The sequence below is a fragment of the Pogona vitticeps genome, chromosome 2, assembly GCF_051106095.1.
Source record: "Pogona vitticeps strain Pit_001003342236 chromosome 2, PviZW2.1, whole genome shotgun sequence".
In the NCBI taxonomy this organism is placed as follows: Eukaryota; Metazoa; Chordata; class Lepidosauria; order Squamata; family Agamidae; genus Pogona; species Pogona vitticeps.
This window is the reverse complement of record NC_135784.1, coordinates 222,163,578-222,186,187: the sequence shown is the minus strand read 5'-3', so window position 1 is coordinate 222,186,187 and position 22,610 is coordinate 222,163,578. Positions and strand designations below refer to the sequence as shown.

Genomic DNA, 22,610 nt, shown 5'->3' with positions numbered 1-22,610 from the left:
CTCTCTGTGACAATATCCCTTAGAAAATAAGCTCCTGACCAATAATAATAATAACAACAACAACAACAACAACAACAACAACAACAACAACAACAACAACAACAACAACAACAACAACAACAAGCAGCCTTGTCCAGAGGCATTTGTTCATTACATAAATCAAAGAAGCATACAGAAATGGATACAAAGTGACTGGTAATGCCCAGTGAATTCCTAATGCTTAGCTAAAATGATTTGGGTGCGCTGCATGCAGATGTCAGGTATTTTAATAAAGAGCTCCATTGTTCAGGGCCCCAGGACTCCTCCGTAGCTCCCAGAGCTCCTTTAGGAAGGAAGGAAAGGGGGGGGGGGGACAGCCATTCCAGCTGGGCTTGGAACCTTCCTTGAGTCAGGAAAACCACAGCTCATAAGCAGAGAGGAAGCATAATGTTCTACAAGGACAAAACATTAGCAAAAATGTCACTCAGCCCCAGTTCCACATGTTGGCTGCCATGGCCTCTTCCTCCAAGCATGCCTCACTGATATAAATTCCATCTGCTCAGCAGCCAAATGACAGAAGAAACACCAGCATCTGTTCTCTATTGCTGTCGGGGTTTTGTTCCATGTTAGACCTTAGCTAGAAACATATGAAGAGATGAAGGTGCTGGCAAGCAACTAAAAGGCTGTACTGGCACAAGAGAGACTTTCTAAGGCTTTTCACACTTCACTCTGGATTTTTACTGGGGAAAAAGGCGGAGGAAACTTGATAAACTGCACTTGAGGAGCCAACAGGCCTGGAGGTCATTTGGTCTTTGAAAATTTGTGTGCCATGTGTGAATGCGTGTGTTTCAAACTGAACAGCACCACTATTTTTTGTGATCACAGCAAAAGATAACAAGGACGGCAGTCCGCTAGAAATACCATCCTAGGAGGAAGTCCCATTTGATTTGAGACTTACCTTGAGTAAACAAACATACAGGATTTTACTATAAGTTACACAAGAATGTGCCTCTTCAGGTTCCCCTCCCCTTTACACGTCCACTGGCTTGGATCTGCTTCCAAAACACTTTATATACTCTTGAAGAGCAGCTGGGAAATGCCAAAAGACCAAACCAGACAAGCTCTCTATTAACCCCACTGTGTCTAGCAAGATGCTAATTTGCTGAGTAGATATAAACTATGGGAGGCCCGATGTGTAAATGAACACAAAAGAAAATTTTCATGCATTCTTTTGAACTGTCACCCTCACAAATAATGAGTCAGGATGGTAATATAAAAGTAACATATTCAGCATTATTCGCTGTAAACTACAGTATACAAATGTATGAGAAACAGCAGTTCTTCGTACTAGGCTCCGAGCTTGGAGAAGTAACTTAGAAAATTATAACTCCCAGAATCTTCCAGTCAGCAAGATCTGATCAGCGCTGACCCCCTTCTCCTGTCACCAGTTTCATGCATTATGAGCTATGCAAAACCTATGATTACAGAGAGAAGAACACAAAATTGTGGAATGGGAGAAATTCCCAACAACTAATTTTATAAATAAATTGTAACTTCTTGTAAGATGTAAAAAACAAACAAAAACAAAAACCTAACTGTTACACATTTGTAAGAAATAAACATGTACCTTCCATTTGTCTACATGTACTCCCACCCACCCCATGCTGTGGAGCCAGTGGGATTCCTTTTGCTGTAAAATGTCATCTTGTTTCAGAGAAAGGGACACAAATTGACAAGGGGAAGCGAAGCGAATGAACAGCAATCAAAATGACATTATAACACACATATACACACGACTGTAAGAGAAATAGTGAGAAAAGACAGTGAGTGAGTGTTGCTCCAGAGAATGCATAAATTTATAATAAAGCCTTAAAATACTTAATTATTAATTAGGATAAAAGAAGCTTTTATTTAACAAACAAGAAAATGGCACCATGAGTTTCCCATCATCTAAGTTCAGTCACAGAGATAATGGCATGTGGGCTGACTTAATGATTTCCAGAAATGTGTGTGGGAGATTGTGTGTGAGTGTGTGTGTGTGTTTTCATAACCATACAGGCCCTCCTGTACAGAAAAGACAATATAAAACCAGCAATGAGCATTTTACAGCTTGAATGGTAAGGGCCAGTTCAAAACTATGTGTTTTTCCCCCTCTCAGAAGAATACTTATTATTTTAGAACTTCCACAAATATGTCATAAGTAGGGGGAAATCCTACTTACATATTTTTGCTTTAAAGCTATGTGTAGTCTTTTCTGACAGGTCTATATATCTTCAAATAAAACATTAGCGTGCCCTAACCAAATGGGTCTGGGTTCTTAATACAGTGAAGTACCATCATACAACACACTTTATAAGCAACAACCATAGAGACAAGACACTAAAGTGGCTGTGGATTTCTGGGAGTTGTAGTGAAACCAACAAATGTTTCTCACGGGTCCTTTCGAGGAGGAAAGGTGTGACAAAAATATTTTGCATAAAGAATTAAATAAATAAACAAATAAATATCTGGTATAAGTGGGTGACTGAAACAAACAGCTTCTGGACTTAGCACTGGCATTTATAAAACTATAATGGTGGAATTCCCTTATTTACACTAACTTGACTCACCTACTAAATTCGAAGAAGTAAATGTTAGCAGTAATACTTTTGCAACTGAATTAGAATTAGACATTTCAGTTATCTATCTTTCAAGAACTGAGCTGGTTATCAATTCCATATTGCTTGTTTGATTTTCCACTGGTTTGTTCCAAGACTCAATTCTAAGTGGGTTTATCTGCATGGCTTAGGATCTAGGTACACTAACAACCATCATCTTTAAAATATTATTTCCTGCATGCTTCTTGAAACATCTGAAGTCTTGTTCTAGAATTTTAGGACATGCAAGATCTGACTAGGAGTATGGTCTCCCTACCCTCACTTCCATCCCATCCTGTCTGTAGCGGCTCCCACCACATAGAATGCTCTTCCAAATTAAATCTTTCAGGCCTGATAGTACAGCCTTTTACTCATTGGTTTAAATGTGAGTATTTTAGATGGCATTTGGCTGAACATTATCATGACTTCTTATTTTAAATTATTGTTTTTTATATCTGTGGTTTGAAATCTAATTCAAACTTGGTGAGGATGAAAACACATGCCATTTGGAAAAAATCCAGTGTTAAGTAGACAGTGCTGTAATACATGCATTATCACTGCTCAAAGCACTTTAACAGTGAGGAATTCCTCCTATTTATTAACTTTCTTTTCTTTTCAGGACTGGGGAAGCTGCGAACGTCAGCTGAACACCTTATTTATCTCCTAGTAGCCCCTCTCCCCTCAACTCAGGCTATGGTCATACTTGCAAAATGTTTCTGAGTTACTCTTGTGAATTTCAACTCCTTTTTTTGTGTTCAGACATTACTGATTCCTTCATTCCCCCTCCGTGCTATCACCACATCAAATCCAGCTTGCTAGGAGGCTACTACTATTTTTGTTCTGCGTTTCATTGTGCATTACTACCTGTATTCCATGGAGTGTGTACTCCTCAATTGATTTATTTCCTATACATCTGGCATGTGGGTCCATGTCTCCCAACAGCTGGCATCCAATTTCTTTTTAAAAAACAAACAACACCCCCCCCACACACACAAATTTCAACGTTGGCGCATTGGTATGCTGCTGTCAAATAGGACTTGACGTACTTTAGGATTGGAAAGAGAAAGGGAGAAGAGGATTGATTGGAAGCTGTCTGAGAAATAGAGGGGACAGGTACAATAGTAGGATACTCCCCCGAAGCCCTCCAGGAATGGCCAAAACGAAGCATGTGGAGCATCAGTCCCCCTACTGCAGTAGTTCTCAAACTTTTTCCCCTCGGAGCTCCCTGGAGTGGCAGAGCGGGAGAATTGGGGAGAGGTGCAGGGCAGAACAAGAAGCAAAGAAGCACTAAGTAGCCAGAGCTGGAGCCAGAAGAACAACAAGAGCAGCAATGCTGCTGTGCCTGCTCAGTGAACAAACAAAAATGTCAGTCTTGGTCCTGGCTGGTTTGGTGGTGCGCCAGGGAGCCATGAGGGGCCAGCAAAGGAATTCTGCCAACACAGCAATGTACCTATACGAGGTGTTGTTTTTTTTAAGGGGAGAAGGAGAGCAGACAAAAGCAAGAAAAGGGGAAGGGGATATGTCCCACTTCAGGAATATAGACTAACATACCACCTCTAATTTACTCTTTAAAAGGTGGAAAAGTTAAAAAGATATGAACCACTATGACAGGATATGCCACGTGATCACCAACATGCAACTACACAGGAACCAGAAGATGCAAGAAAGAAGGGGGGGGGCATTTATCTAGTCTGACTGCAGCCTAAGACAAACAATATGGTTTATCAGTTTTACCTTTTCTTTCTAGCTATTTCCCAAGCATGTACGTTGCTCCTGCATTTCACAGACACATAACAACAAACTGCTGTAACAAGTTCCATACAGCTACAACTTCCTCATTACTATTTTTCAACCTATTCACCTTCCACCAGCCTCAAATGTTTTTCCCCTTTCACATTTAAGACAGATTTCATATTTGTACTGCATTGTTTAACAAATATTGCTAGATTGCCCTGAATTCCATTTATAATAGAAATGGAGTATTTCCATTTATAATGGAAATATTCTGATTAACGCCAATTTTCCATCTTGTTCTATGAAGGAGGGAACTGGACCCTATTATAGGAAAAAATACACACACATCCTCAAATATGAAGTTCCTTTTTTGGAACATCCAGAATCCTCCAGCCAACATGGCCAGTGGGGACTCTGGGGATTGTAGTCTGAAAGGTAATGTTTCCAAGCTGTGCGCTAAAACACATGCACTCGAACTAAATTAGAGTTACATAAACAGACTGGCAAAACAAATAGTAATTTACAAAACACACAGTTTTGCACATCCATATCTATCTACATGTTAACTTAAAACACATCCTGGTGACAAACAAAGTTGCTGTTCAAAATATTACAGAATATTACACCACCTACTGTATAGTCTTTTTTCCAACATCCTCCCTATAATACGTTCCCACTATTAAAAATCACAGCCCCTATGTTATAGCTTAGGGCCTCCTTGCCTTAAAAAGCTGATAGAAACTTTGCTTTTTTATTCCCACTGGACAATCAGCAGAGCATCACAATCAATGTGATGTATCATATAGTATTACATAAACTTAATTATGCTATATTATGGGCAATACAAACGACTGAGGTAACATCACTGAAATCTATACAGCTCGTGCTAGAAAGAACTGTAAGCAGCTCATGGTTCACAATCAGGGATGATAATGCCATTCCTTGAAAAGCAAAGAAGAACATTCAGAATAAGATTTAGTTTTGTTTGTATTCACGTACAAGGAGGTACAGCCTGGTACCTAGCTGTGAAAGGCATCAATATCTTCCTGTTAGTCAGAAACTTGAGACAGTACAGCTGCCTTGCTAAGCGAATAGCTGTTGAAGTTGATGTGAGCTTCAGTAACAGGCCAGAGCACTATTCTAGTGTGAATGACAAGTGATGGGCCAAATCACAGGGGAGCGACCAATGAGTTATTAATGGTGACAGATACACTACCTGGGAGACAGGTTGAGAGGGGGGAAAGATTATTTATAAGCGAATAGTTAACAGCTGTACCTACTGCTAAGCATTACATGGATGCCACAAACTGTAGAATTCAAATCACGGGTTATTCAAGCACGAACAACTGCCTGTCACCAAACTTGCAGTGCATCGCTACAAATTAAGGTGGGAGAAGGTTGGAGCGACGCCTCGATCAGGAAAGCAATGTCATCCTGGAGGCTGAGATAAGAACCAAGAAAGGGGTGAGATAACTAGGAGGTGAATTATAACTCTCCCTAATAACTCTTGAGTTGGCAAGAACAGCTTTTTAATTTTTCCTGAAGGCTTCTCATAGGAGAACAGATGCTGAATGGATCCAGTGCTGACAGAAATAGAAGAGAAACTCACAATAAATCCCCCAAATTAAAAAAATAAAAAAGGGATACTTTCCACAAACATTTTCTTTCAATAGAAGGCACAATAAACTTCTGTGGAGGAAGTTTTTTCACCTACTTCATCAGCAGTGTGATGGGTGGTTTGTGAAATCTGTTAAGAACAAGAATATGAATTTGGGATTTAAAAAAAAATATTACAGCTCCCTCTCAGATATTGCTATATCTGAGATGCAGCTGTAATTCCAGTGCTGTCCTGATAGCACACATATAGCCACATTAACTGTATTTGCTCACTCTAATCATCTTGCCACATAAATTGCATGAATGTGATCCTATCTCAGTACGAGAACAAACGGTGTCAGGCTGTGTACAAAGATCACGCCCTACGGTATTTAGTTATATAGGAAAGGAAACAAAAATACAATATACAAATAACATCAGCTAGTATCTTATTTACATGCATGCAGAGCTCCAGCTGCAGAAACTGCCATAACATTCTGACAAGCTGAATTGTCAGGAGCAAAGAGCTGAAAACAAGAGCACCACAAGGTATGTCACTCTGTGGTTGGGATTTTCAAGTTCTGTCTAGAATTACCTGAGAATCAAGTATTCATTACACTGCGAATGGTCAGAATGGCTACTCTATTACAGAGGATTGTCCTCTATTGGAAGGAATGTCCTCTTTCTAAATCTATGTCCACTGTTGAAAGACTGTCCAGCCCCAGTATGATTTAAAACTGGAGAAATTATGAGGAAGTTGATGAAAGGCCTTGAAATTGCCCATCCACACATCACACCAGGGCAACAGACTCAGCAAGCATACCAGTCCCCTACTCACATTCTTCCGCACTTAGCAGAAATGTATTCTGTTTAAATTATAATAAAAATTAGTAATGTTGAATCTGTTCATATAAATGATTTATAACGTTACATCTGCATATATATCAGCATGCACATTTAACCTTCTGCACTGGCCAGTCAAAGTAAAGCATTTTCTTAGCTCTTACTCTGACTTTAATACATTTAAAAGTGCTTCTCTTTTATCTGCAAATCAGATTTAAAAATCAGAAGTAAAAAATCAGTTGTAAATAAATACTTTGAGAATATGGGTCGTGAGCCACATGTTAAGAGAAATGTCTATTTCTTGTATTAATAATGTCTTCCCTGAAGACATTAAATAATTTGAAAATATAATGGCTGAAAATAAAACTTGCTGGCCAATTACAAAAAGTAACAACCTGCAACACATAGAGTCCAGGAAAATTCGTGTTCAGATAAAGAGACATCTCTTACATTTTAAGGGAGTTCCGCTTCTAATGACTGTATTTTTCAGGACAAGCTTTAGAAAAATTTCAGTTGTAAAAAGTGCAGCTTTAGGTTCTCATTTTTTGATGAAATGTTGCCTGAAATTCTATTCTGGTGTAAAGTTATGCCAGCAGAAACATGCCAGGAGTTACTCCCAAGCAGAGATGGGGGTATTTGCATACAAATACCCCTCCCTGCACAAGTGGACAGAATGAGGATCTGGCCCCCTGGGGGGGGAGCTGCTGCCGCCGGCTCCACACTCCCTTCTAATAGCTCCGGAGCTCGCTGTCAACCAGCAACTCCTGGCAGAAGGAGGAAAGATGAGCCAGCAGCGGCAACGGACGGGTGAGTGGACAGTATGTCCACCTTTGAGGGAGTTTTCGTATTTGTACATGAATATGAATATCCCCATCTCTACTCCCAAGCAATAAGCTTTAAGAAACTGGATTGTACAATGCTTCATGTGGCTCCCATTTTGTCCACTGTATGGCAAGTATATGGCAGTGTTTTGTGAATAGCACTTCTGCCCTGCTGTGCTTTTTCCTAATGCTGCTGCAGCTCTGCATTGAGCAGATGGAGCTGTAAAACAGAATTTCAGCCAATAAGTTACTATTGAAAGGGAAACACGTTTATATACCTTGTGAATGCTCTGTCCAAACACACTTGCTTCACATAGCTGAATCTGTCTAAACTCAACTAGTAGTCCTACCAGTTTAAAATAAGTGCTATACATTCATTCCTCTTGCATTCAGTTTCTCATTTGCACATCTGATTTCTATTAAATGGACTGGAAATATTGAACATAGCTCCAAAGAAGATTCTGCCCACTTTGGCAGTGTGTGTCAATTATACAAGGGCTGAGTAGACCACAGTCAGCTTTCACCCTGTCCTCAAACAGGTGATCACATATTAACAGAGTTCCAAATTTCCTGATCTTCCCCAACTGGTTGGGGGAACCCACTTGACAACAACATGGATGAGAACATTTTTTTCATGAGAGAACAGCACAGAGAAAACAGATACAAGAGGAAAGTAAAGAGATATGCAGTAATGACCAAAGCTGAATGCATCTGCACAAGACAGAAAGGAAAAGAGAGAGGGGGGGGGTTTCTCTTCTATAAATGAACGTTATGGTTCTCGTTCCCTGGGACACTTCTAACATGACTATAATAAATAAAATTGTTATGACAGTGCGGTACAAACATTTAAAGCGCTGCACTACTAAGGGGAAAAATGCATGGGAGCTAAGAGCTGTTATTTTTCCAACTGCTGCTTTCATGTTATCTGTTGGGAAGAATGGAGATTCTAATTTGCCATTCATACCTGAATACCTGTATTTTGTCCTGAATCAAGTGACATGGCCCTTATGCTGGCCATAATATCTGCTGTATTCTAGCAACAACCAAACCAATAGCACTTCCAGCTCCACACATGCCCTAGTTTTATTCTATTCCTATGGTAATTCCCTACAGATCAGCTGAAATTTAACATGTACTTCTCTGTTTTAAAACTAGGCTTTCCTACACACAGTGCTGGAGGCTATTGTGTAGGGGAAATGGAAGTTCCATTAATAAAAGCTTCCTTTCATATAAAAGTAGACTTTATTTGCTGCTGAAGATTGAAAATGATTGTGAAACTCTCTATTTTAGGTAAGGCTGAGCTGTAAGTAAAAGGATGTTATTTTTTCAAAGGACCGGGCATTCAACAGTAGTGACTACAAATCCCAAAACAATCCTCACTTTCTTTTCTTTTTTTAAAAAAAGGTGTTGGTTTTTATACATGTTTAGAAGGGCTAAGGAAAGAAGAGAGAGGGGGGGAGAGAAAGAAAGAGAGAAAGAAAGAAAGAAAGAAAGAAAGAAAGAAAGAAAGATAGATAGATAGATAGATAGATAGATAGATAGATAGATAGATAGATAGATAGATAGATAGATAGATAGATAGATAGATAGAAAGAAAGAAAGAAAGAAAGAAAGAAAGAAAGAAAGAAAGAAAGAAAGGTAACCTCATTCACATATCTAGCTGACTGTAATTTACTTCTTTAGGGATAAACTTAATCACAGAACTATCAGAATGTTTCCATTCAATACGAATAAACATACAAACAAACAAAAAGCCACAAAATCATTATAAAGCATATGGTATGCACTATGACTGTGTTTATTTTATGACAGTTAACTTTATTTACAGTGTAATCTGGTAAGAATTAATTCTCAAAGGACTATGCACAAAATATCCAGGCCTTCCCCCTCTTCCCCTTATACCACACACACCAGAGTTATGTCATCAAACCATGTAAATAAATTATCCTAAGTGGATAGCGCTGGTTTTCTATAAACAAAACACAGTGTCTTTTGAATGCATACAATACAAAGGCTGAGTGACAAAAACAGTACATATCCAACAGCAATAAATCCATGACACTAGGAGGAAGGCTGTTTCTTAAACCATAGCAGGGTTTGGTGGAAACATAACATTTTAAAAGGCTTCCTCTGCCTGCATTTTATTCTTAGTCTGTCTGATGTAGTTTGCATTAGCCTGCTTACTCATGTTTCACTACAGCTTGAGAGGAGCATTGTGCAAATCTCTTTCCCTTTTGTTTTTCATATTATAATACAGTATAATAAGATATTTCCAGAGACACTTGGAAGAGAGAAGAAACTCATTTTTGGAGTTTGTTATCAAGTTGGCTCAATGCCTCAGGCAGACATATCAAGTATTGTGTGGAACAGTGACAAAATTACAGAGAGGGTGTGGCTGGTGGACAGCTTTGGGGACCAGGATGTTGCCGACTTTCCTTAGCTCTCCCTTTTCCCTTGCTCCACTCTAGCCACAAGATAAAAATACAAAGCTGAAGACTAACTTGGGGGAATGTTAACTGGTTTTTCTAATAAAGACTTTATTGCTTTTTATACCTGAACTACCATTATAAGAAAATGTAGTAGGATACTCTACTACTCCTAAAATATGGGAGGGAGCTCACTAAAATCTTTGGAATTAGAGTATGATCAGACTGTGATTTATCCCACAGTTTGGGCCACCATTGATATGGTTACATCTGATGTTTTTTGACAACATAATGGACTGCTAATAATGAACCAGCCCAGCCCTTTTCAATGGTAATTCAGATATTTTTGGTTAACCAGCAGGCACTTTAAAAAAAGCAACTGAGATTGCTTCATTTCATTTTGGTTTCTGACATGTGCAATCATCTACATCATTCCAAAGCAGCAGTTGTGGGTGTATCCCAGGGTGACACTGATGATCAGTGGGGTATGACATGGCTGTGTACAGCTCGCCCTTCCAGATATAATGCCTATATAGAACTGGGGTGGTGTACTTCCTAACTGCTCAAATTGTTTTCCCTTTGTATTCTTGAAGGCTTTCCCCTTTCCTTCCCCCAGTCTGGGCATCCCTACTTCTAGACTGTGTACAACTCAGAATCACAGGCTGCCCACCCGCATCTGACAGGCACACCTTCCTCTTTCATCATGAATGCTCTGAACTTTTTTAAAAACAAAAATGCCTTTATCAGATACAGTGGTGTGACAAATAGCATTCCCATCTAGTCACAAACTTCGTTAAGGGGAGGAAAGGATGAGCAGGGAAAAGATGGGGGGGGGAAAGTGGTACAAGCGGAAAGTGGGGAGTGAGAACTGCAGCGATATGAGATGCATGTGGTCTTTTGCCTGGGATAAAGTGAACATTTCCAGATGAATGAAAACACTGATCTAAATGCTGTTTGAATAGGTGCATGGCACCAGCTGAGCCAGATCCAACCCAGGACATCTTCTCTGTCTGGTCACATGACTGACAGTTGGTTTTCAAAATGGGGCGGAGTGTGCTTTCTTCACTGAAGGACTTTGCTCTAATTTTACCACTGCATTCTGATCTAATACTACAGTTTTGAAAGTGGAGCCAAAAGTATCTTTTTTTTTAAACTGAAAGGATATTTCCCAAGTTTTGCCAGATTTTTCTGTTCAAGTGCTACAGAGTTACTGAGGAAGAACACCTTTAATGTCACTGTTTCTAGTTTCCTTTTGTCACACTTGGGGAAAAAAAAGGGTGTTGATCAATATGTTTTTCAGAGCCAAAAGGGGAATAGCGGCTGCAAGTGTGTAACTTATTCAGGAGTACTTTACGAAACATATTTAGTGCACCTTCAGTGACAACACTATTCTCAAATGATCACTCATCATTTATCTATAATAGTTCAGCTGGGTTTTCCGTGTTTGTAGTTATTTTACTGTAGGTTCAAAACCATTAACTCCTCTGAGTGTTTCTGGGTTAAAAAGCAGAATGTAGAATTCTTAGAAGAAATAAAGGAAAACTGGAAGTGAAAGACAGTTGCTTAGATTCAAAAGATCCATTTGAATCCAAAAGATTCAACAGCATCCATTAATTCTAGAAGAGTGGACACATTCCAAACTTTCAGTTTGCTAACTTATTAGCATCCTTTTATAATATAGGACTTTTATAGGAAGAAGGAAAAAACCCTATACAGACTAGCTCCTTGGTTTCATGGCCAATAACTTTGCACCTTCTTGACCTTCACAATTATGTGCCAAGTAGACACCTAATCACATTCCAAGCTCTGCTCACCTCCTGTCTTCCATGCAACTTTAAAAGAAGCAAGTTTTAACAAACCTCCATTCACTGACACTTTCAATCTTTCACCAAGTCTCAAGTCCAAGTCCCAAACTGTCCACAATATGATAACCTTCTTCAAACATCTGAAGGACTGTCATGTAGAAGTCTGACAAAGTTTATTTTCTGCTGCTCCTGAGACCTGAACCATTGGACCTGATAACATTCAAAAGAAATAACATTCAAATAACAAGAAAGGAGATTTATACTAAACTTCAGAACCAAAGTAAAAACTGTTTGACAATAAAATGATCATCCTTGGATGTAGTGGGTTCTCCTCTACTGAAAGTATTTAAACAGAATACTGTATATAGGTATTGTCAAAATAGAGGTCAACTAAAACAACTATCCCCTAGATCTTCCCAACACAGTACCTTTGTCTCAGCACAGATGTTCCACTAGTATGAGTAAATTCTATTTATTTACTATGAGCAAGCAGCTTTGTAGCAAAAGTGAGGAAGGGTGACTATTAAAGAAAAATAAATAAAAAGTACACAGAAACATGTTGAAAACCTGTTGGCATGATGGTAGATCCAAGTTCAGGTCCCTAATGAGCCATGAAATTCAGATGCTTATGCATTCTCTTACAGAGCTATTGTTAGGATTAAATGGGGGAGGATGAGTGTATAGTGCCTTGAACTCAAGCAGGACATAAATCTAACAAATAAATTATGAAAATTAAATTAATGACAGCACATTAAATTAATAAAACACACATAAGCAAATTAAACATAAAAATCAACAAGAAGCAAAGGTATTATGACAAAAACAAAAGGGAGAGAGGGCTAGTATCAACGAAGTCTACTTTTCCAGTAACACAACCTGAAAACATTACATTCACTAAGACAATAAAAACTTTGAAAATGACCACCTTTCTGATATTGTGAAAATGAACTTTTCTTCGCCCATCTCACCAGAGATTAAAAGTAGTCTTCATTCAGCCACAGGTGCCCGTTTTCAAGGCATTTGTATTCAGATGAATCAATGTATTCCTATGAAAAATGGCCTTCTCTTCCCTCCTAAAAATATGGTAACCCTAGACAGATGTTATGAAGTTTTACTGGGATATAGGATGGCCTATATAATTTCTAAGTGGTATATCATTACTGCACAAACAAGTCTGCTGCACTTTTGCTGCCTTAATACTTTAATTGCCCAATATAGATAAAAAGAGACAGAGGGACTTCCTACGTGGAAAGCCAAATTTCATTGAGCTCATGAAACAGACAGACAGCCGTAATCACATAGACACACCTTCCTTCAGAAACAGTACTACAGTCCTATGACTTGTACATCTGTTATAAAATGGAAATTAACTTAGGTAGTTTTAGAATAATTGTTTGCTGATTCATGGTGTTCCTTTCCAGGGTTTTCTAGGTAGAGAATATACAGAAGTGGGTTGCCATTCCCTTCTTCTGGGATCATCCTGGGGTTATATAGCTTACCCAAGACCACACAGGCTGGCTCATAGGAGGCATAGTAGGGAAGAACTTCCAACCTCTGGCTCCCTAGCCAGATACCTAAACCACAGATAGAGACTATTAAATACAACAAATATAGAACTGGTTTTTTTCCCCTACAAAGTTATAAAGTGAAGCAGCGATTGTTCAGAATTTTTCAGTTCTTGTCCTTCTGGACTGTCTGTCAGCCATTCATCGCTGTCATCAGCGATGAGTAGACTATTTGTCTAGATGGGTGGGGTATAAAATAAATAAATCATCTATCGAAGGCCTGTATTCTGTGAAGAAACAAGAGGTCACCAGACTGTAGGGGTGGGAAAGGTGGCAGTGGATGGCTTCTATGATTCTGTGAATCAATTAAAAACAAACTGCAGCTTTTTAACCCCTACTTACTGAAAAGATGGGTCACTTTAGCTTTATGATGCTACATTATTTATTATTGGGAATGATAAAAGTGGTGGGATTGATGAGATATATAATAGAATATCAGTGCAAAGAACACATTTCAAGATAAAGTTGCAGACTTCATTGTCAAGGGAAGGGGAAATTAAAAAACAATTCCAAAAGGGAAATTAAAAAACAAACTTATCATTTTAAAAACTTAACATATTTTATAACTATATTTTGTTTGTTTTTTAAATGAAGCTGCATATTTGAAAAAAAAAAAAGAACAATCCTGATAGTTTTTTAACATATTCATCAATAAAAGCCAGCACTGAATTTCTCGCTATGCTCAGCACTACCATGTTTCCCCGAAAATAAGACAGGCTCCAAAAATGCATTAGGGCTTATTTACAGTCATGTCATCTTCTGGTTGCGGCACAATGGAGGGCAGGGTTTCACTTAACTAGGGCTTATTTGGGGGGTAGGGCTTATATTACGAGCATCCTGAAAAATCATCCTAGGGCTTATTTTCAGGTTAGGTCTTATTTTTAGGGAAATAAGGTATACTTCTGCTTGCCTTTAAGGCAATAATAAGTGTTAATGATGTTTATCCCTTCTAATAAAGGGCCATTCAATAAAGGGCCACTGTTATTCCCTGTTATTACATAGGACAGGCACTAGCATCTCACTGAAAGATCAGTGCTGTAAGAGAAATTGCCCCAACCCTGAGATCTCTTACACAGCATGAAAAAGCATTAAATTAATAGATGCTTAATAGATAGCAAGATTCATTCTTTGGGGCCCTTCCATTTTTTTCAAAGTCTCTGTGGTCCTAGGTTTCAAGGACTGCCCAAACCTAGTACAACTGGCATATATTTAAGAACAAACAAACCATAATTTCAAAAATTCATATACACAGTAGCCTAAGCAGGGAGAAACGCCAAATCCACTTAGGTAGGCTGAAAATATCATAGTCCCATGTCATATAAATTCAGAAATGAAATATAGTGGAATGAGGGATAGATGAATTAGTCTGTTTCTTGTTAGTTCCAAACATATTTAGTTATATGTATTCGCGAAGGCTTTCACGGCCGGGATCTAATGGTTGTTGTGGGTTTTTCGGGCTTCTTGGCCGTGTTCTGAAGGTGGTTCTTCCTAACGTTTCGCCAGTCTCTGTGGCCGGCATCTTCAGAGGAGCACAGTTTGCTGTCCTCTGAAGATGCCGGCCACAGAGACTGGCGAAACGTTAGGAAGAATCACCTTCAGAACATGGCCAAGAAGCCCGAAAAACCCACAACAACCATATTTAGTTATAATTTCTTTTCATCTAATTTTCACATCTCTGATTTCAAATCATACAAAATGCATTTTATTTTAAAGCCATTTTCCCTAACATACATATTTTTGTGTTTATTTTCCCCCAATACTCTAATTTTCACTATGATTTTCATGTGCATATCTATGTTTATTTTAAATATCACGTTTTATTTTTAAAGCAACATCCCTTAAAATACATATTATTGTATGTGTTTTCCCTCAACACACTCATTTTCATGTGCAACCTTTTTAGCTGAAAACTACATCTGAAACTGCATGACAAACAATCCAAAATATACCTATGTTCCAATTTGTATATTAGCCTGGCAAGGGAGAATTGGGTTGTTACACTTCAAAATGCAGACCAACCGATCTTCTCCCTCATCTGTAAATTGAATGGGTTATGAAAATAGCTTTTCACTTAGACAGATATAATGAGTTTCATATGCCAAAACTTTAACACAAGGCAGTTTGTTTTGGATTTAGGTTTATCTCTACAGGAGTCTATGCAATAAATGAAGGAGTCAGATTTCCTTAGAGCATGTCCAGATACCGGTTTTCCATAACACACTCAACTGGGTGCTGCAGAACACACAGGAAGATAGCACCTTGTCTATTATACAGATCTCATAGACCAGCAGTTCTGAACCTTGTCTTTAACATGGACAACCTTTAAATATCTTTCTTTGCCACAGACCACCAAGACTTAACTCAAGATTTAAAAACTTAATGTGCTTCAAATATTTATTCAAAATTTCTCATGAAGTGGAGAGAAGGGAGAAATAAATCTTTTGTCTAACTTTCCCTTCCTTCCTTCCTTCCTTCCTTCCTTCCTTCCTTCCTTCCTTCCTTCCTTCCTTCCTTCCTTCCTTCCTATTTTAACTGCAAAAGATCATAATATTTCTTCAAGCCTTCGCAGACCCCCTGTGAGGACACTGCAGACCCCGGGGATCCATAGACCACAGGTTAAGAACTTAGGTCATAGACTGTAGACTGTAAAATGAAAATCCCTGTTAATCAACACAAGTCTAGAATGTGGTTGAAGAAATGAGCAGCAGTTAAAGAGTGAATCCAAATCTCAAATTACTGTCTACCAGATGTACTCTGCTAGAGTCAAGTGACCTCATTACACATGCAATTTCACAAGTAAGTGTATCATGGTATTTTAGGAGAACAGGCCATTTTGTACCAAAATGTTGTATCTTTTGCAATAATCATTATATGTGGCGTGACATTTGAGGATTTTTTACACTGTAGATACAACAGTAGAGGGTCCAAAACAATGCTTTTGCAGAAAACACAATTGGTTTTGCTAAATGCCACTGCTGGTGGTGGAAAAAAGCATGCAACAGTGAAAATTATGAGCATTTGTTAACTCTTTAGTTGAAAGATGTTCATATTTGATGATGAGGAAGAAATATTTATCTCTCTTCAAGTCTGGATGATCATCTCTCAGTTTACTAAATTAAAGTTTTACTTTGTGAACTCAGTATTTTACCTCATATGTTTCAAGGAGTAAACTTGTCCATGAAAGTTTACAGTAAAATATAACAGTCTTTATGGTACCACAAGGTTTTTGTCTTTTTAATTATTTTTGTTTGTTTTTTGGGGGGTTTGCCTGATATAAATAAAAATACAAAAAAGTGCCTGGGCCACACAAACCAGGAAGCCTTACTACTAAGTATACTTTTGTATTTTATCAGAACTAGGAAATTATGGTTAAGAGGCCAAATGTTAAGTCCAAATATCAAGCTAGGGTTCCAGGTTGAGCTAACCTCCTGGCTTGTTTGGATACTGTTAATTCTCTTTTTCTGGTTTGGACAAGGACTTTTTTAAAATGTTCACTTTCTTTTGCAAAAGGAAAAGCAAGAGACATGGGGACAAATAAAAAATCAAATCACATTTGTGAGACATTGCTGATTTGTGTGATATTTGTCCCTTCATGTTCATCAGGTCAGGAGACCCAGATGAATATGAAGCAATGAATATTTACCCATTTTTATTTGTCCTTTTGAGCAGGCTGGCCGAGGAATGGAAAAGTTTGTCTTCCCATAGCCATAGCCCCCTTGTCAGTGTCCTGCTATCAACTGATTTTCAGGACACTGACAAGCAGGCTGGCTGTGCGGAAGGCAAAACCCAGGTTCAGTTCTTCAGCCAGCCAACTAGTCAATGACCTGACCATCAGCTGATCGGCAGGACATTGACAAGCAGGCTGGTTGTGGGAACGGAACCAGGTTCCATTCACACAGCCAGCCTGCTTGTCAATGTCCCACTGATCAGCGGTACATTGTGTTTTACAAAAGAATCAATGAATATTCATTGACTTATTGCTAAAATTTGTTGCTTTGTTGCTTCATCCATTCCTCAATTTTGACGAATGCTGACAAAGCACCATTTTTTTCAGATTCATTCTCATCAATAAAAAGCAAAGAAAAGAGTCTGTGTTGCAACCCAAATTGGTGTTCAGATCTTGGCTTTTTAAGTAAGGTATCATTGTCTAAACACAGGCTCTTCTTTGAAATTTTAGGGGACTGTCATCAGTGGAAGTGATGGCCAGGCATAAAAGTATGTCTTCACATAATGCATGACACCACTGGCACAAGATGTGATGATGGCTCTCTTCTTATGGTTTTAAGATGGGTTAGACAAATCCAAGGATTAACCAGGTCTACCAACAATTCACTTACCTTGAAAGTCTTATTACAGTTGCTATAAATTGTATGCACCTTGATGACACATAACTGTACATCAAAGCTACAAGCCATGACGATATAGAATATCCATGTGCTTAAGAAAATGCACAGATGCTTAAAGAAAAGGACACCACTCATACTAGAAACCATATACTGGACCAGATGACTCTTAGCAGGACCCCTCTCGTATCTTCATGCAAAACTGATTCATATTTCCAAGGAATTTATATTTTACTGAGGTGTACAGATTTGGGAAATTCTGGAAATTTATATGACAACTCCCAGAATTCCCCAGACAGTTGCACCATTTGCAAAATTCAGTGAATTTTACTCCAAAACCACAAATCCTCAGTATTTTATTGTAATATTTTACTGAGAGATAAAGTTGATGGAAAAGAAAATATTCAGTTAAGAGCATGAATCAGCTTTCATTATAGATACATCTTCACAGTACTGTAAATTCAGTATTATGCAATGATGTAATCACAGCCTTTTATTTTACAAAATACACTGCATTTACACAAGGAAAAAAATGAAGATAGGTTAGCTATAAAAAGGTTTTCTTTACTCTTTCAGAGTCTATTCTGTACAGTTAATATGCTTTACATATCTACACACTTCTGCCAGTAACTTTATGCTTACCAAGTTGCATATTAATACAATTAGAGAACCCAAATAACACACGTATTTGCCTGGGTCACTTACCATATTGTTTTATTTGCCCAGCAACACAACCTGCAGTTGTTCCTGACCAAGTCAATATGTGGTAACAGGTCCTCTAACTTGCCTTAGTAATTATTCTCCTTTCACTGTGCAAATATTCAGTCTACTCTTGCCCAGCACAATATAAAGAAGCCTCGACGGCTGTGATATCATTGAATTTTGCCTGAAAAGTTCCCCTCTAGCATTGAAGTGTACTAGGGGGCTTTATTAGCACCGTTTATCTAGGCAGAGCTCATGGTGCAACTGCTTATCATTCCCATTTATATAAGAGATGTTTTGGGCATTATAGCAGTGTAAAGGGGACTACTTATCTGAAGATTCATCCCCTGGTGCAGCTATAAGTGCTAAAGTCTTGTCAACAACACAGCAAGGGCAAATTGCTAGGGTCCCTGCTATTTGACTGTCAGTCCTAATTGTCAATTCTGGCTGATGATAAAGACTCTGCACAGTCAAGTCCCCCATGGTAATCTGCCCACACAGCCTTTGAAAAATGACAGTGATTGTTGGATGAATGAATTCAGGAACTGCCTTCTTTGTACCTAAATCTGACTGAAACACACACAAACACATGTATGTATGTATGTATGCACGGTCACATGCATGCACATATATTTTGTAGCATCTCGAGGTAATATAATCTACTGTAAGATAATACTACACTGATTCACGAGTTTCTTTAAATGCATAGTGGACCCTGGAACCTGAAGCTTTTGCCACAACAGCTTTATTAGTCTTTAAAGTACCACAGGAACCTTTTGATGCTTTGGACACAACAAGGTAGTATAGTTAGCTGGAATAAATTCTGTTGCAAATCATTCCTGCTAGTATGCAATCAGTCCAACAGATAATTTAAATAGCAAACATTACCCTGTTTCTGCAACACTTCCTCATTACAGCAAGCTTCCTGTTACCATGAAGGAGTTACAGAATCCAATCTTAGACTGTTATTTTTTTTCCCTCCTTTCTTTTGATTTTCACTGTATGCTTCAAAACAAATGCATTTTTAAGCTCAAGGTAGGAGCTCGGTCTGCTTAACAGGATACTAGCCTTTTTACTCACCTTTTAAACAACATTGTTCTGGCTCTAGGAATTTATACATTAATGCATAAGCTCACATGGCATCGTTTAAGAGAGAAAGGTGCATCTGTGAATGCAAGGCACATGCTTGAATTTAAATCATATGTGAAGACACATATCCATGTTTTCAGAGAAGAGGGGAAAATCAGTGATAATCTTTGCACTGGTTTAAAAAATTACATGTAGACACCTGCACCTCTTTAAAAGCAAATTAATATAGTTCTCATAATCTTTTCTCCACCCGCAAGAGAATTCATAAGATTTTATATAACAGTCCAAGTTTATCCAAATGTAATATCTGAAAAATTGGGAGAGAAGGGTAAGACAAAAGATTATTGGAACAAATCTAACATTTGGTCTTTGCTATGTCAGGACCCTGATCTTTTGCATCTCATTCCACTGGCTGCAATGGAACTTACTCTTAGCTTTGCAGCTTTACAGTATGTAGTGGTGGAATGTTCCAAAGCTCAAGTAGGTCATGCCAATTATGGTATGAAACCAAAATGAAAGGCTGAAGATTTTGTGCAGCCTAAAGGGAAGGGACGTGGTGGTGCTGTGGGTTAAACCGCAGAAGCCTCTGTGCTGCAAGATCAGAAGACTAGCAGTCGTAAGTTTGAATCCATGTGACAGAGTGAGCTCCCGTCGCTTGTCCCAACTCCTGCTAACCTAGCAGTTCAAAAGCATGCAAATGCAAGTAGATAAATAGATACCATGATGGGTAATGTGTCTAGCCGTGCTGGCCACGTGACCATGGAAACTGTCTTTGGACAAATGCTGTCTCTATGGTTTAGAGACGGGGATGAGCATCACCCCCTAGAGTTGGACACAACTGGACTAAACGTCAAGGGGAACCTTTAGTGTTACCTAATGGGCTTCGTTCACAGATCAAGAGTGTGGTAGGAAAAAGACTATATCTTTCTGTTACCTCTTCCTAGCAACCACAGTCCCTATTTAGCATTTTTTTAAAAATATGCCTTTAAAAAACAGTGTCAGTGAACACACATGTACATTAGATTTAGGTCTTCCCCCTGCCATGGTTTGCCAGGGCACCAGTGTGTCTTGACTCTAGCATACAAATAAGTGAAGGAATGCATGGGGACAAAAAATGCCACCCTACTGCAGCTTCATTCCTGCCTAAATATATATTGACCTTAAAAGTTTTCTTCAAAAAAACAACCCCACCATCCTAAAATCAAGTTGAACAGCATGGGAAAGCACATAACAAATCCAGGTGCATTTATTACAAAACAGTAGCAACTGAAAAGTATCTAGCAAGTATCTACTTCTAATAACAGCCTACAGCAGTAAGAAGAACATGAAGGAAAATGTGGTCTGAGGGTATGGTTTCAGAAACAGTACTTCTTGGTACTAAAACAGGGTTACTGCAGATACAGTATACAAGAATGTCCCTGTTTTCTTTGTTAAATATATACAATACACATTCATTTCAACAGAAAAGTACAATTCTTGCAAAATCACAATTTGTGCAAAATAGTTGTTGGAGGACTGGTCATTTTTAGACATATTTTACTAATTTAAAAAGTCATTTCTGTAATACAGCAGTAATGGAAGAAGCAAGTAACACATTATTCATAAAACTGAATGGCAAATAAGTAACACACAGCTTTTCTGAATAAGGTTTCTAAGTTTTGAGCACAAGTGACACACCAACAGTAGATTTTGATCCAGAAGGAGAGATAGTACATGCATAACTCATTGCAACACAACTGAAAAAATTCAGGTATTATTTGTATTAATCTTGGTGTTGCGAAAGTATAGCTGTGGGTTTTTTTAAAATCTATAACTTTACTGTCTCTCGTAAAGAAGTCCAGAATTCTTGTTTTCAAACACCTACACCCAAAGGGAAAGAATCTCATAAAGGGAATGGTAAATCATGTGATCTAATTGTGTGTTTTTTCAGATCTTTAGTTTTTCTAATCCTTCATTAACATTTATCTCAAACTCAAGACTATGAGTTTAGCCATATCTGATCTTACTTATTTCGTATGGGAGCTCTAAGATCATTGGATCTAGCTGGTCTTTGCAACCCATTTGTTCTTCATCATATCCTTCCCATGCTGTAAACATGTACAAGCAGACATGTGCTTTTCCACAGTAATTAGGATGCTGAAGCAGTACAGCTTCCCCTCAATAGCACCACTTCACCATTCACTCCACTGCCAGTTATGTACATCTAATCCATCCTACAATACAAGAAACAATATTGTATGGTCATGATCTTTTAAACTAAAGATCAGGAGTTCCTCCCACAGGTAATTAGATAGATTAGATAACCCTTCAGTCGGATCAAGCATGATCGTATGTTCTTATGAGGCATCAGCCAGTTCATTTACACACTAGGTTTCCTACCTGAAGGATGTAACCTCGAACATAGTCCCGGAGCGTCCAGCCCAAACCATGCAGGATGTGCAGTACTTCTTCTTGTTTCAATACACTGAAGAGACGATCTAGCAGTATCTTCAGTCTCACTGGCACAGCCTGTGTGCCATAGAGCATTAAGCTGCTGATGTCAAACACCACATTGGATTGTACAATCTCCACTTGTGTTGGATGGTATAGGTGCTGAGTGCTAAGCTTGTCCAAAGCTACAGAGGGAGGAAGAGAATTGAGAAAGGAGAAAAAGAAATTAAATTCACTCTAACATGCAGTAACATAATAGAGGTTTCTGTGCATATGGTTCTGTGTTAGTTAGAATTTAAAAAGCAAGATACTGAAGTTTTGAAGCAAAGGTGTATAAAACATATTAATCTGCCATATGGGAATCTATGGGAATCCTATGGCTGAAACTCTGTTAGCACAATAAGTCACCACTAGAGTAGGCCCCTTTGAATTAATGGAACATTTGGGGCAGTTGACTCACCAAATCCTCAACAATCCAGTGGGACGCCTTTAGTGCAACATATTACACTAAGCAAGAGGATTTCAGCCTGTATTATCATTTTTCAACAAATGATACCTGTTTTGTTACTCAAAGACCTAGTAGGGAGGCAAGAAAGCTTTCCTGTCATGTCATGCTATACAATGCATGCAATGTAAGTAAA

General features: G+C 38.4%; 1 protein-coding gene across 10 annotated transcripts in view; it reads right to left on the bottom strand.

Annotated features, from left to right (window-relative positions):
* The window catches only part of BNC2 (basonuclin zinc finger protein 2), a 651,492-nt gene that overhangs the window by 140,568 nt on the left and 488,314 nt on the right, over window positions 1–22,610 (bottom strand). For all 10 annotated transcript variants that reach the window (XR_012084287.2, XR_013541455.1, XM_072992076.2 and 7 more), the window contains one exon: window positions 21,919–22,154. Coding sequence is in view for 8 of the 10 variants with exons in the window: in XM_072992076.2 (XP_072848177.2) it covers window positions 21,919–22,154 (236 nt within the window). In the remaining 2 variants the exon portion in view is untranslated. The remainder of the gene's footprint in view (window positions 1–21,918; window positions 22,155–22,610) is intronic.